The sequence below is a fragment of the Rattus rattus genome, chromosome 1 (assembly GCF_011064425.1).
Source record: "Rattus rattus isolate New Zealand chromosome 1, Rrattus_CSIRO_v1, whole genome shotgun sequence".
Lineage (NCBI taxonomy): Eukaryota > Metazoa > Chordata > Mammalia > Rodentia > Muridae > Rattus > Rattus rattus.
The window spans coordinates 65,785,180-65,797,483 of record NC_046154.1 but is presented as its reverse complement, the minus strand read 5'-3'; the positions used below and the strand labels follow the sequence as shown (position 1 = coordinate 65,797,483).

Below are 12,304 nucleotides of genomic sequence, written 5' to 3'. Positions count from 1 at the left end.
ATAGTTTGGATAGTATTGGAATGAGGTCTTCTATGAATGTCTGATAGAATTCTGCACTGAACCCAACTAGACCTGGGCTCTTTTTCGTTCAGAGACTTTAATGCCTGATTCTATTTCTTTAGATGTTATGGGGTTGTTTAAATGGTTTATCTGTTCCTGATTTAACTTCGGTACCTGGTATCTGTCTATAGGCTTGTGTGTCAGGAGTGCTGTAAACCTGTTTTCCTGTTTTCTTTCAGCCAGTTGTGGGAACAGTGTTCTGCTTTCAGGAGTATAGTCGTTCCTGTCTACTGGTCTTCAGCTGTTCCTGTGGGCATGTGTCCTGAGTCTACCAGGCAGGTCACTTGGAGCAGAAAAGTTGGTCTTACCTCTGGTCTTCGGCCAGGATTCCCTTCTCAGAGCCAGGGTTTCAGCTCTTCATGAGTGCAGCAACCAGAAGGGCCAGCCCCAGCCCTTTTTCAGGTCCCCGTGCACAGGGGTCCCAGATGGTGCTAGGAGTTTTCCTCTCGAGTCAGAAATGTGGGCAGAGAGTAGTCTCCTCTGGTTTCCCAGGTGTGACTGCCCCTCTGAAAGTCTAGCTCTCCCTCCCACGGGATTTGGGTATAGGGAGCTGTTTGACTGGGTCCCTTCAGATTGGGGCAAGGTCTGGACTGCAGGGCTCATGCAGCTTGAGTGCCCTTGTGTTCCTGTTCCCAGAGGCCCTATACAGTTTCCTCTAGGCCAGGGATGTGGGCAGAGGTGGGGAGTACTGGCGGTCTCTCCTACCCTGCAGTCTCAGGAGTGGCCACATTTCTGGGCAATGAGCTCTCTTCTCCTATGGGTTTTGGGAGCAGGGAGCTGTGGGTCGGGATCAGCAAGGTTCGGGCGCCAGCCAGAAATCCTATTTTTGCCTTTTATTGTGCTTTGTTCTTTTTCTAAAAACTGGACATGATATAAAAAGGTTTGAAATAAATAGACTAATCATTTAGTGGTTAAGGAGATTGGGGTGATGTGGAATCACTCTTTATTCACATAATTAGGTCTGGTTTTTTTTTTTTATAATTAGTGTGATTGTAAGTTCCACACCTCTTTTTCAGCTCTCTCTACTGCCTTGAGGCAATGTAATTGAGGCCATGATTGATGCTTTTCTTTTCTACATGGAAGGATAGAAAACATTAGAATTATACATTTTCTTCCCCATGGGTTAGTTAGGCTCTCACAAAACCTAGTTACCAGCCTGTTCTGTTGGAGTATGCCTGTAATCCCAGCACTTGGGATGCTGGAGCAGGAGAATTTCATGTTCAAATACAGTTAGGCTACATCATAAGCCTCGAAGCATAACTTACTGTGTCAACCTTGTTTCCTCCGATAGTGTACCCCTGGATGATTATTTTAGATGTCATTGTAAAAATTTGGTGAAGCTCTGAGTGTTACATGCAGAGGTGTGTGGTGGTCTAATGGCTCAAATTTCTGATCCACTGATTGGCCGACTCTTCCCTGACTGTCCAATCTGGGATTTTATATCGAAGTTCTTGTTAGCACTAGGTGTCTGCACCTTGGTGAGTATTGAAGCAAGTTGTGCTTTCTGCCTTGGCCTGCTTACTCTCTAGCTGCACTTTGCTGTGATGTAATCCCTCTCAGGGCTCAGAGAGCCATGGGGTGCATCAGCTTCTCAGTTGTGCTTTGTAGGATGTGTTGTGAGTTGTAAGCCCCTTATGTGCCAGACTGGAATGGGCGGTTTTCATCCTTGACATCTATTTTATATGTAATACTTTATTAATACTTGTCAAGAAAGACATGTCAGCTAAATTAAGACTCTTCGATGCCATGGTGAACTATTTATATAAAGTTGTCTCATAAATTTCCCTTTATTTTCCTGCTTTTCAAAAACAAACTGATAATTCCACCATGCTATTATACGTTTGAAAGGACTGCTGATCTATGCCTGATGCAGTGTTAATCCTACATGACTAATATCTGTATCTTCTTAGCTTTGGGTGAAACCATGTGCCCTCTCTTTGATCTTTTAAATCCACTAGTGGTCATATCCTATCTTCCAGGCTTCTCTGTTACCTTTCTTTGCCCTGTTAGATGCCTCCTGCCCTTTGGGGGAAGCTGGGGGCAAGTGGCAGTTTTCTTCCCTGGAATTTACCGATAGTCCCGTTGTCTTTTCTCATTTCCTACTTCAACATAGCATCCTCATCTCAGGTGGTCAATGGTGACCTGTCCTGAGATGAGAATGGCAGTCAGATTTCATTCCTTTCTCCTTCTTGGTGGTATGGATATTCCTGATCATGTCAGTGCCACCCAGCCGTATTTATGCTTAGCGTTAATTAACGAGCTGCTCTTCCATTTGTATTTTAGAGAAACCTTATTCAGCCACGCTGGAAGCTGGACTCTGACAAAATCAATCGTTGGTGGTGTTGTTGTTGTCGCTGTTGTTGATCTCCTCCTCCTCCTTTTTCTTTTTTCTTTTTAATTAAAATGATTACTATTTAATTTTTTAAAGATGTACTTATTTACTTATTTATTTAATATATATAAGTACACTGTCGCTGTCTTCAGACACAGCAGAAGAGGGCATTGGAATCCATTACAGATGGTTGTGAGCCACCATGTGGGTGCTGGGAGTTGAACTCAGGACCTCGGGAAGAGCAGTCAGTGCTCTTAACCAATGAGCCATCTCTCCAGCCCCTACTATTTAATTTTTATCCATTAAAAATTAATTTTTCTTTTCTAATTCTATAATTTTTTCTCCAAGCTGTTTCAAGTTAGATATGTAACCACTTGTTTGAAATAGAAATGCAGCCTCACCTTTTCTTTCAGTTGCTCCTTTGTCTTAGAAATATTTCTTTAAAGGTACAGGAATATTGTTCACATTTATGCAATATGAAACAACTATGTGAAAATTGTGAATAATAGTGGGAAAAAATTATATCTGTGCCTCTTACAGATTCTCCCTTGCAAATGCTGTGAAAAGTACGTATTGCTGAGTTTTAGATACTCCATAATTACCATGTGGATGTGAGTTGTTATGGTAACTGGGTTTCCCCTTCTATTAAATAACAGAGTAAATGGTTGCTTGAGATGCAATTCAATTGTCAGCTTTCAAGCTAATGTTATCCTGATAGGAAATGGGGTGGGGTGGGGGGCAATGATTGAGTGTAGAGGTGAGGGGGGATATTGAATGTCTGGAAACTACTTACAAGGAGATGAGGGCTTTGCACTTTCAGGAGGCATCCTCTTAAGTCTTCTCTTACTGTATGTCAGTGGATAGGGATGGCAGAAAGTTACTTCGTAGCAATGGTATTACTAATGACAGAAAGTTGAAGCCTCTTATTCCTCCTTATAAACAGCCATGCAGTGAGTGTCTTTTAAGACCTGTAACAAGTGAGAATGCTTTTTACTTCTGGGAACACAGGAGGAATGAGTGTGGGAGTTGATACTCCTTGTATTCCATGTATCAACTGAAATCAAATATCTTTATTCTTTTCTTTTGTTGTGTTTGTTGTTATGGAAGAAGAAGAGGAGGAGGAGAAGGAGGAGGTAATGGTGGTAGAGGAGAAGGAGGTGATGGAGGAGGAGGTGATGATAGAGGAGGAGGAGGTGATGATAGAAAAGGAGGAGGAGGTGATGATAGAGGAGGAGGAGGTGATGATAGAGGAGGAGGAGGTGATGATAGAGGAGGAGGAGGTGATGATAGAGGAGGAGGAGGTGGTGGAGGTAGTGGAGGTAGTGGAGGTGGTGATGGAGATAACAGAGGTGGAGGTGGTGCTGATGGTGCTGATGGTGGTGATGATGGTGGTGAAGGAAGAGGTGGTGGAGATGGAGCTAGTAGAGGTGGAGGAGGTGGAGGTGGTAGAGTTAGTAGAGGTGGAGGTGATGGTTGTGGTGGTTGTGGTGGTTGTGGTGGTGGTGGTAGTGGTGGTGGAGGAAGAGGAGGAGGTGGAAGTGGTGATGGTGCTAATGGTGCTATGGTGGTGATGGTGGTGATGATGCTGATGGTAGTGATGATGGTGATGGTCATGATGGTGCTGATGGTAATGATGATGGTGGTGGCCATGGCTGAGGTGTAGGTGGCTTTGAAGATAATTGTGAGAGGGAAATTGTCTTGCTTTATGAGTTGGGGTCATAAAATGAATGGAAAATACTTGTTTATGTGTGAGGTTTTGCACACTGCTCTGCCTGTCCTACTCTAGTTTTATAAATAACCTCATCAAAAGTTTTTCTTATTTGATTTAGAGTAGTCAATGAAAATCTGTTAAAATGAGCATTATATTTTTAATCACATGATGGTGTTTGTTCAAGAAGCAGAGTGAGTTATGTGCTTCCATTAGCAAAACATAAGGGGAGAAGTTCTCTCTCCCAGCATTCTCTTATATTGAAAATGTATGTTTCTAAGCAGGATATCTCCATGAGCCCGTGTATCAGGTGCACTAAATCATAATCTAAATGCTCATGAAATTTCAGATTATAAAGTTTACAAAACTCCCTACAAAGTATAACCTTTTCACTTAGAAGATATTTACCTGAAGATAAATATTTCTAGAATCTTTTGGGCATGTTCTGTAAGGTTGAAATACTTATGTGTTTACTTTAGCTATGTTGACTCAGATAAGCTTTTTATTTGTTTGTTCTTGAGACAAATTCTCTTAATTCCTGGCTGTTCTGGAACTCCTGTATAGACCAGGCCGGACCCCAAACACACAAAGATTCACCTGCCTTTGCCTCCCAAGTACTGGGATTAAAAGACTTACATGCCACTATGCCTGGCATACTTTTTTAAATTTGTTGGTTATTTTATTTATTTACATTTCAAATGTTATCTCCCTTCCTAGTTTCCCCTCCACAATCCCCCTATCCCATCCCACATAGCCCCTGCTTTTATGAGGGTGCTCCTCCCCACCTCCCCACCCTGGCATTCCCCTACACTGGGGCATCAAACCTTCACAGGACCAAGGGCCTCCCCTCCCATTGATGCCTAACAATGCCATCCTCTGTACATATGCAGCTGGAGCTGTGAGTTCCTCCATGTGTACTCTTTGGTTGGTAGTTTAGTCCCTGGGATCTCTTGGAGGTCTGGTTGGTTGATATTATTGTTCTTCCTATTGGGGTGAAAACCTTTTGAGCTCCTTCAGTCCTTCCCCTAACCCATCCATTGGGGTCCCAGTGCTCAGTGCAATGGTTGGCTGCAAGCATCTTCATCTGTATCAGTAAGACTCTGGCAGAGCCTCTCAGGAGACATCCATATTCAGCTCCTGCCAGTCTTCTTGGCATCAGCAATAGTGACTGGGTTTGGTGGCTGCATAGGGGATGGATCCCCAGGTGGGGCAGTCTCTGGGTGGCCTTTCTTTCAGTCTCTGCTCCACTCTCTGTCCCTGTATTCCCTTTAGACAGGAACGATTCTGGGTTAAAATTTTTTGAGATGGGTGGGTGGCTTCCTCCCTCAACCCTAAATTTTTTTTTAAACTTTGTGTTTATAGAATGATTGAAAGTTGAATGCCAAGTCTGGTGTTGCAGGCCTGTATTCTAACCGTTCAAAAAGTTGAGGCAGAAAAGCCCTAAATTCAAGGCTAGCCTAGATTAAGTTAGCGATCACTTGTATCAAAATAAAGTGAAACGAAAGTTTAGGATATAGCCCAGTGATAGAATGCTCACCTAGTTACCAATATGCACGTGAGGCTCTCAGTTTAACTCCCAGGGTTACAAAGTTGAACACAATAGTTTTACGATTACTTTTAAAATTCCACTTTACATTTTAATATGACAAACATTTTTCTCTGTTAAGGAGATGTGGAATAATTAAATCATTTTAACTCAGTGGGTGTGCATAAAGAGTTTTACAGGCACTGTAAGGGGATCCCAGGAAAACCAGGAAGTGATCTGTGTGCCTTGGGATTGTGTGACGTTATAGATGTCCGTAGTATACTAGAACTGTAGAGGTGAGAGAAATCAGCCCAGTATGTTGAAGTGATAGGAAGAGAGGGCACGGAAAATAAAGAGGTGAGTGGTTCCAAAGGTGCTGTGAAGAGCAGGACAAATGTGGGAACTGGTTTATACTTCAGTTCTCTAGATTAAGAACGATATCATGATGCACAGTTCTAAGAATTATGGAGAAATTCATCGAGGTTCTTGAGCAGAAAAATTATCTCTTAAATAAATGAATGAAGCTGTTTTGATCCTGAGAAGCTGGTAAACTATAAAATGCTTTCATGATATTCTTTATGAACCCCTAATGATTTTGCAAAGAAGTTCTGAGTAGTCAGCACCATTTGAGATGAGTTAGTAAAGGACAGACATGAGGGCATTGAAGATCTTATAGGTGTGTCATAGTCACATGGGAGGAGTAGGACTAGGCCAGTGATGAGGAAACTAGAGGCATACCGAACTTGCATTTCAGAAATTGTCTTGATTGTTAAGTCAAGGAAGACTTCCAAGGTAAGTCCAAAGTTTCAAACCTCGATAACAGGGTTATTGATAGTTAATATCGACAGACATAGGAATGATCAATGAGTGGGTTTTTAAATGATGATATACAAGCCAATTGACCATAAGATTTAGTAGACGGAAAGGTCTAAGAAATATGTTCTAAAAGCAGCAATTTTTTTAACTACTTTTGATTTTTAAAAAGATTTATTATTTTTAATCACGTGTGTGAGGGTATGTGCACACCATTACTGGTGTCCAAAGAGGCCAGAAGCATTAGATCCCCCTGTAGCTGGAGTCACAGGCATTTTTAAACTGCCTAACCTAGGAGCTGGGGATTGAACTCAGACCCTTTGCAAGAACAGCAAAAGAACATACTCTTAACCACCAAGCCATATTTTTGAAAAGTAGGGCCATTCTAGCCTTACTTTTGATTTTTTTTAATTAAAAAGAATTTTACTGATACAGTAAGACATAAAATTGTACATATTAAATTATTCATATCTGAGATACAGTCCAATGTGTTAATATATGCAAACTATGTATATTTTATATATGTTTTATGTTAGTGTATACTCTATGCATCCTGGAAGGTGCACATATTCTGTAACCAGCACCCATCAAGATAAGAATTATTCTAGCAGTCTAAAAAGTGCCTTCTCACGCTTCCTAGTGAAACCTGTCACCTTCCCCATCTCCTACCTATTGTTCTCTTTTCTATCTCCACCTAATTAAAGTTCCTGCTTAAAATGTTTCAGGGACCATCCACAGTGACCAAAACGGTGCTCTAAGTCTCAGCTGTTTTCCTCACTGTGTCTACACAACTCCTCCTCTTGATTTTCTCAGATGTTTAACGTGGTATTGGAAATGGAGTGGCAAATGGGATAGCTGGGTGTTTGGAAGCCATAGCTCTACAGTGTCATAGTATCAAAGTATCACATCACTCCACAGTCCCCAGCCACTGTGGGTTTGTTTTTGTTTGTTTGTTTAACCTGGGTAGCTGTAGACAGCTCTGCAAGGTTCGCCTGCTCTGCGCTTTCCAGTCTGCTTTCAGCTCAGTAGTCATCAGGTCCCTGTGCAGCATAAATGAGACCATCTAGTTCCCCTCGACCCCCGAGGGTGGAGGAGTCCTCTCTTACTAAGAATGGAAATAGGCTGGAAAGGAGAATCAGAGGGTCTGGACTCTCCAGCTCCCCTGACTCCACCATGCCTTACTTTTCCAGGTTTCTTTTCCTCGTCTTATCCACTCCAGCTACTCTGGCTTTTTGACTCTTTCTCACCTAGGTCAGCCCTGAGCCTCTATAGGGCCTTTGTGATTTGTGCTTTTGTTGGTGGTGGTTTGCTTTAGCCCTACCTTGAGAACTGTGCTTAACCTGGAGCCTTTGTCAGCCCTCACTCCTATTTCATTACTTTGCCTGTTTGTCTGGTCTTCTTTTTAGGTGTATGAATGATGTTTTATCAAATTTACCACATCATACGCATGGAACCTTTCCTCCTAGTCTTCCTGAAGAAGGAAGGACCTGTTTAACCAAGTGGTCTCTCACACAGCTGTCACTGTAAGAGTATGAATGGTTAGTTATAGGAAAGACTTGAGTTTCTCCTACATTTTAAATCTCAGTGATACAATGGTTACTGGCCCTGTTCTATTAACTGTGGGTTAACTAGATTTACAAGTTCATGGTTTGGAATTATTTTATTGACTTTAGTTTCCTGATGACTTAATACTGGTCCAGCAAAATAGACATAATTTTCATACTTCATGAATGCCAATTGAGTTTATTTTCCAGGCTAGCAACCTCAACCTCAATACAGATAGGCAATGTCTGTAACTGTGGATTGAAGTGAAATAGCTTCCTATTGATGGTCATGGGAAGCCCTTTAGCCTGAGATGCAAATGAAAAGGGCCTGGCTTTCATCATGCAGTTTCTGAGGGAGCACTCAGGAGAGCGCTCGTAATAACCTCCACTCAGCTCATTCCAGGGCACCCTACGACTGAGGTATAATTCCATAAAGCCTGGGGAGTCTAGGCTGGAAGGCTGGCAGTGTTCCCTAAGTCCCTGCATCCACTCAGCATGGTCAGAGTCATAGGAGGGTCCGTTGGGTCTTTTGATGCCCTCTTTGACTGTGTCCCCTGGCATGAGTAGCTTTCTCTTTTGAAGCGCAACATTCCATTTGCTCATTTACATTTTTTTCTAGAATTCTTTTTCTTTTCAATGTCAATATTAAGAATGGGTTGAGACTATTGTCTGTCGAAATGATTCGGTGTTCTTTTCGTCGGTGTGTTGAGGCTGATAAGAAATCTTAGTAGTGCAAAGATAATCCATGGAGTTTGAGCAGGAGAATCTGAAAATAGTTCATAGTTCTTTATTTTTTTTCTTTTTTTTTTTTGGAGCTGAGGACCGAACCCAGGGCCTTGCGCTTACTAGGCAAGCGCTCTACCACTGAGCTAAATCCCCAACATAGTTCATAGTTCATAGTTCTCAAGTAAAAGGTAAAATTCAGGTTGCATTATTTGAGCCCTCAAATAGGAGCTAATGATAATATATTTTGTGAATAGGAAACATAATTCACAGGAAAGCGGGAAAGCATTTGGAAACAGAAACGGGTTGAAAACTGAGGACCTCCTTCTCAGCTGGACATGTGGCCTAGGTTATTGTTTAGCTCCTGAGTGGTACAATGAGAGAAAAACCAAAAGCCCAGGTCCCGAGGGCTCATTTCTTCTATTGGTGGACACACTAACAAGGCCCTTCTCATTCCACCTGGCAGTGTGAATTCTCAGTCACGAAACATGTTTATAATTTCTTCCAATACATTTCATGGTGTCAGTATCCAGCTTATGCTGTTCAAGTATCTAATGTTTGGGAAAACCAGCTGTGGCATCAGAAGTGATTGACAGAAATCAGAATTGATGCTATTGTTCTCTTCTGCCCCATGTCCTATAGAGTCTTCACAATCCCACCTTACAATCTATTTGTGGCCATTTCTTGCTCTCCTGCCAGCAAGAAAGCTTCTTGTGGAGTGCCCCATAACCCTTGTCATCCACAGTACCTTGCACAGTACACTGTCACTAGGGTAAGAGTAAAGCACACCGAGAGGCCATGACAACTGACTCTATTCAGCTGTATGATCTCCCCTATCAAAAGGCACCTGAACACCTTCTCAGAGGGTTGGGAACTGTTTGGAGCGCTAGTTGCCATAATCATGTCCTGACCCTATACAAACTTCTCTGTCTCGTGTATAAGGAGGTGGGTGAAGGTTTAGGGACAGGGATGAAAGTGGTGGTTGTTGAGCTGAGGGATGCATGAACTGTGAGGCTCTCTGTAACTGCTTCTCTTGAGACTGCTTCTGTTGAACAGACGCAGACCCTGGGAAGATGTGTTGCAAGACTGCTGTGTGCTAATAGGTGGAAACTGAAATGACTCTGCCAGCCAGCTGCTTCGTCGGGCTCTGCTCAGGAGTAGACCTCATTGTTGACGTGGATTGTCTTTCTCCTGCATTTCCACACACACAAGAGGGCCGCTATCTAGCAGTGCACATGAATGCTGGGTATCACGCTCATCTGCATGTGCTGCTCACTGTGGCTTATACACAGCATTTCTGTTGGCAGTTTATGTTTATTACTGCAGAAGTGAACATCTGAAGTCCAGGCCATGAGTAATATTTATTTTCATTTAACATTACTGGGGAGTTTGTTAGACAGTACCCTGTTCCCCATCTTTGGCAGGAGGTTTTATAGCCTTCCCCCCTGGTTTTCAGAGAAGGATTTATATTACAAATTCATCTTAACTTGTTATTGTTGCAGGGTTTCATTTGCTTTAATTTAGAAAATTCCAGGCTTACTTTATTTTGTATTTACAAGATTCCAAATTCTTTTCAACTGGGAATATGGTAAAGATATTATTTGTGGTTCGAGTCCTGTACTAATTTGGTTTGTTTTAGAAAACAAACCACTTAAACAAAAGGAAAGAAGAACTGAGGTTTTCATTTTGTCCTTAATTCTGTACAGTCTAATGTGGTTTTGTTCATCTTTCCCACAGGTCCACGTCCAGCTCTCAGAATGGCACCGTGCAATCTTTCTTCCACAGGCCTGGCTTGCATACATGACTCGAGCTTACCATGCCATTTTACAGGTGAGGCTGCCACAAGGGGTCTGCTGTGTAGGGGAGCTTTCCCCCCTTATCACTAATTTTATAACGCTGTGTATTTACTGTTTTAAGAATTTTCTCTCTGGGGCTGACAACACTGCTTCTAAGGTCCCAATGAGAAACAAAGTTCAACTGCACGGAGGTCCCTCTGGGAGAACAGTGAGGTCATTGGGTTATTTAAAGGCATGGATGAAGTTTATTGACAGGAGTGGGGGTTATCCCAAATAAGCCTCCCTGGAAAATCTTCCTCCAGCATGCCTGGTTTCCTTAGAGCTGCACAGATGAAGCCCCCTTTCCCTAGGCTTCTATAGCCTATACCTCTCCCCAACACCCCAAGATCCCATGCTATTAAGGCAGAGTTGTACACAACTGGTTAGGAGTAGGTGAGTTCTTAGGTGTGGGTCTGTGGCCTTCCCCACCTTCTCCTACTGTGGAGGAATGTCAGTGTCCAACCATCCCAGCTGGATTGTTCTTTGCTAGCAATACAATTTACTTTCCCAAGATGGAGAGTGTTCTATCCGGAGGATCATACTGAACAAGTGTAAGAGCACTTGGGAAGAAGAACACTATCGAAAATGCCATGGTTCCTTTTGCTCATAAGAAATATGAAGCTTGGGACATCTGTTTCTCTCTTACACACACACACACACACACACACACACACACACACACACACACACACACACACACACACACACTCTCTCTAAGGAAAAGAGGGTGGGGAGAGTCAGAGACTAGGAAGGGAGAGTAAAGCTGTGTCTTCTGATTGAGAGAACCAGTGCAGTCGTGAACTCACAGCAGCTGTGGTCATCTGTACGAGACCCACACAACAGTGAGCTAGTTGGCACTTGAACATGGACGGGAGGGACCCATGATCCCCTACCCCTTGCTGAGGAGCTGCTGATAGTTGATGACATCTCAAGAGAGGAGAGCGAGTGTTCTCTAAGAGTGTCGCTCCTTGTAGGTTGATCAGGCTCCAGTGGCCCCACCCTCATGAGTATATCAGCAATGCAAATTGAACTCTGTGGATTAGTAGAACCAAAACCAAAGATATGAAGTAGGGAGGTAAGGGGAGGAACCAGGAGTGACTATGATCCAAATACAATGTATGGGAGTCTCAGTGAATTGATACAAATATTACATTAAATAAAAGAAATGCAAGGCATAAGTATATAGTTACACTTATATTTAAATGTACATATTCCTATGTTTCTGAGTCCCATCCAGAGCCTGCTTCTAAGCTCTATTCTCTTCTGCATGTTTTGGCCTCCTGAATACCCAGCTTGACTGTCCCAGAGTATCTTGTCTTGAGTGCCTCCCACACTGAGCTCAGCACTTGTCTCTGTGTGGAGCCTGCCTGTATCTTTAGGCCCATCTCTTGACCATTCTCTCAGACATTTATATTTCTGCTTTTCCAAATTTGTAAGACTCGGCAAGCATCCTTAATGTCTTGGATTTCATACACACTATTCTGTTCTCTCAGATGCTGCCATTTCTGCATACTGTTCTGTTCTCTCTCAGATTCTGCCTTTTTTGTGTGCCCATCCCATTTTACCTTGTTTTTTTGATTAGTTATGTGTTGTACTTAATTCCTGTCCCTACTGGATAATGACTGAAAAGTCATTGTTAAGAATGGTGTGTATGTGCCTGGTCTGAGATTACTTAAGTAACGTGTCTCAGAAGATTTTCATGAAGTGCAAGGAATCCTAGTGTTAGGGGTAAAAGTGCTGGCCGCCTTATAGGGGTACAGAGAT

General features: G+C 42.6%; 1 protein-coding gene across 1 annotated transcript in view; it reads left to right on the top strand.

The window, feature by feature from the left end:
- The window catches only part of Focad (focadhesin), a 295,998-nt gene that overhangs the window by 215,284 nt on the left and 68,410 nt on the right, over positions 1-12,304 (top strand). The window contains exon 22 of the mRNA XM_032902159.1: positions 10,443-10,535. Coding sequence (XP_032758050.1) covers positions 10,443-10,535 — 93 coding nt within the window. The remainder of the gene's footprint in view (positions 1-10,442; positions 10,536-12,304) is intronic.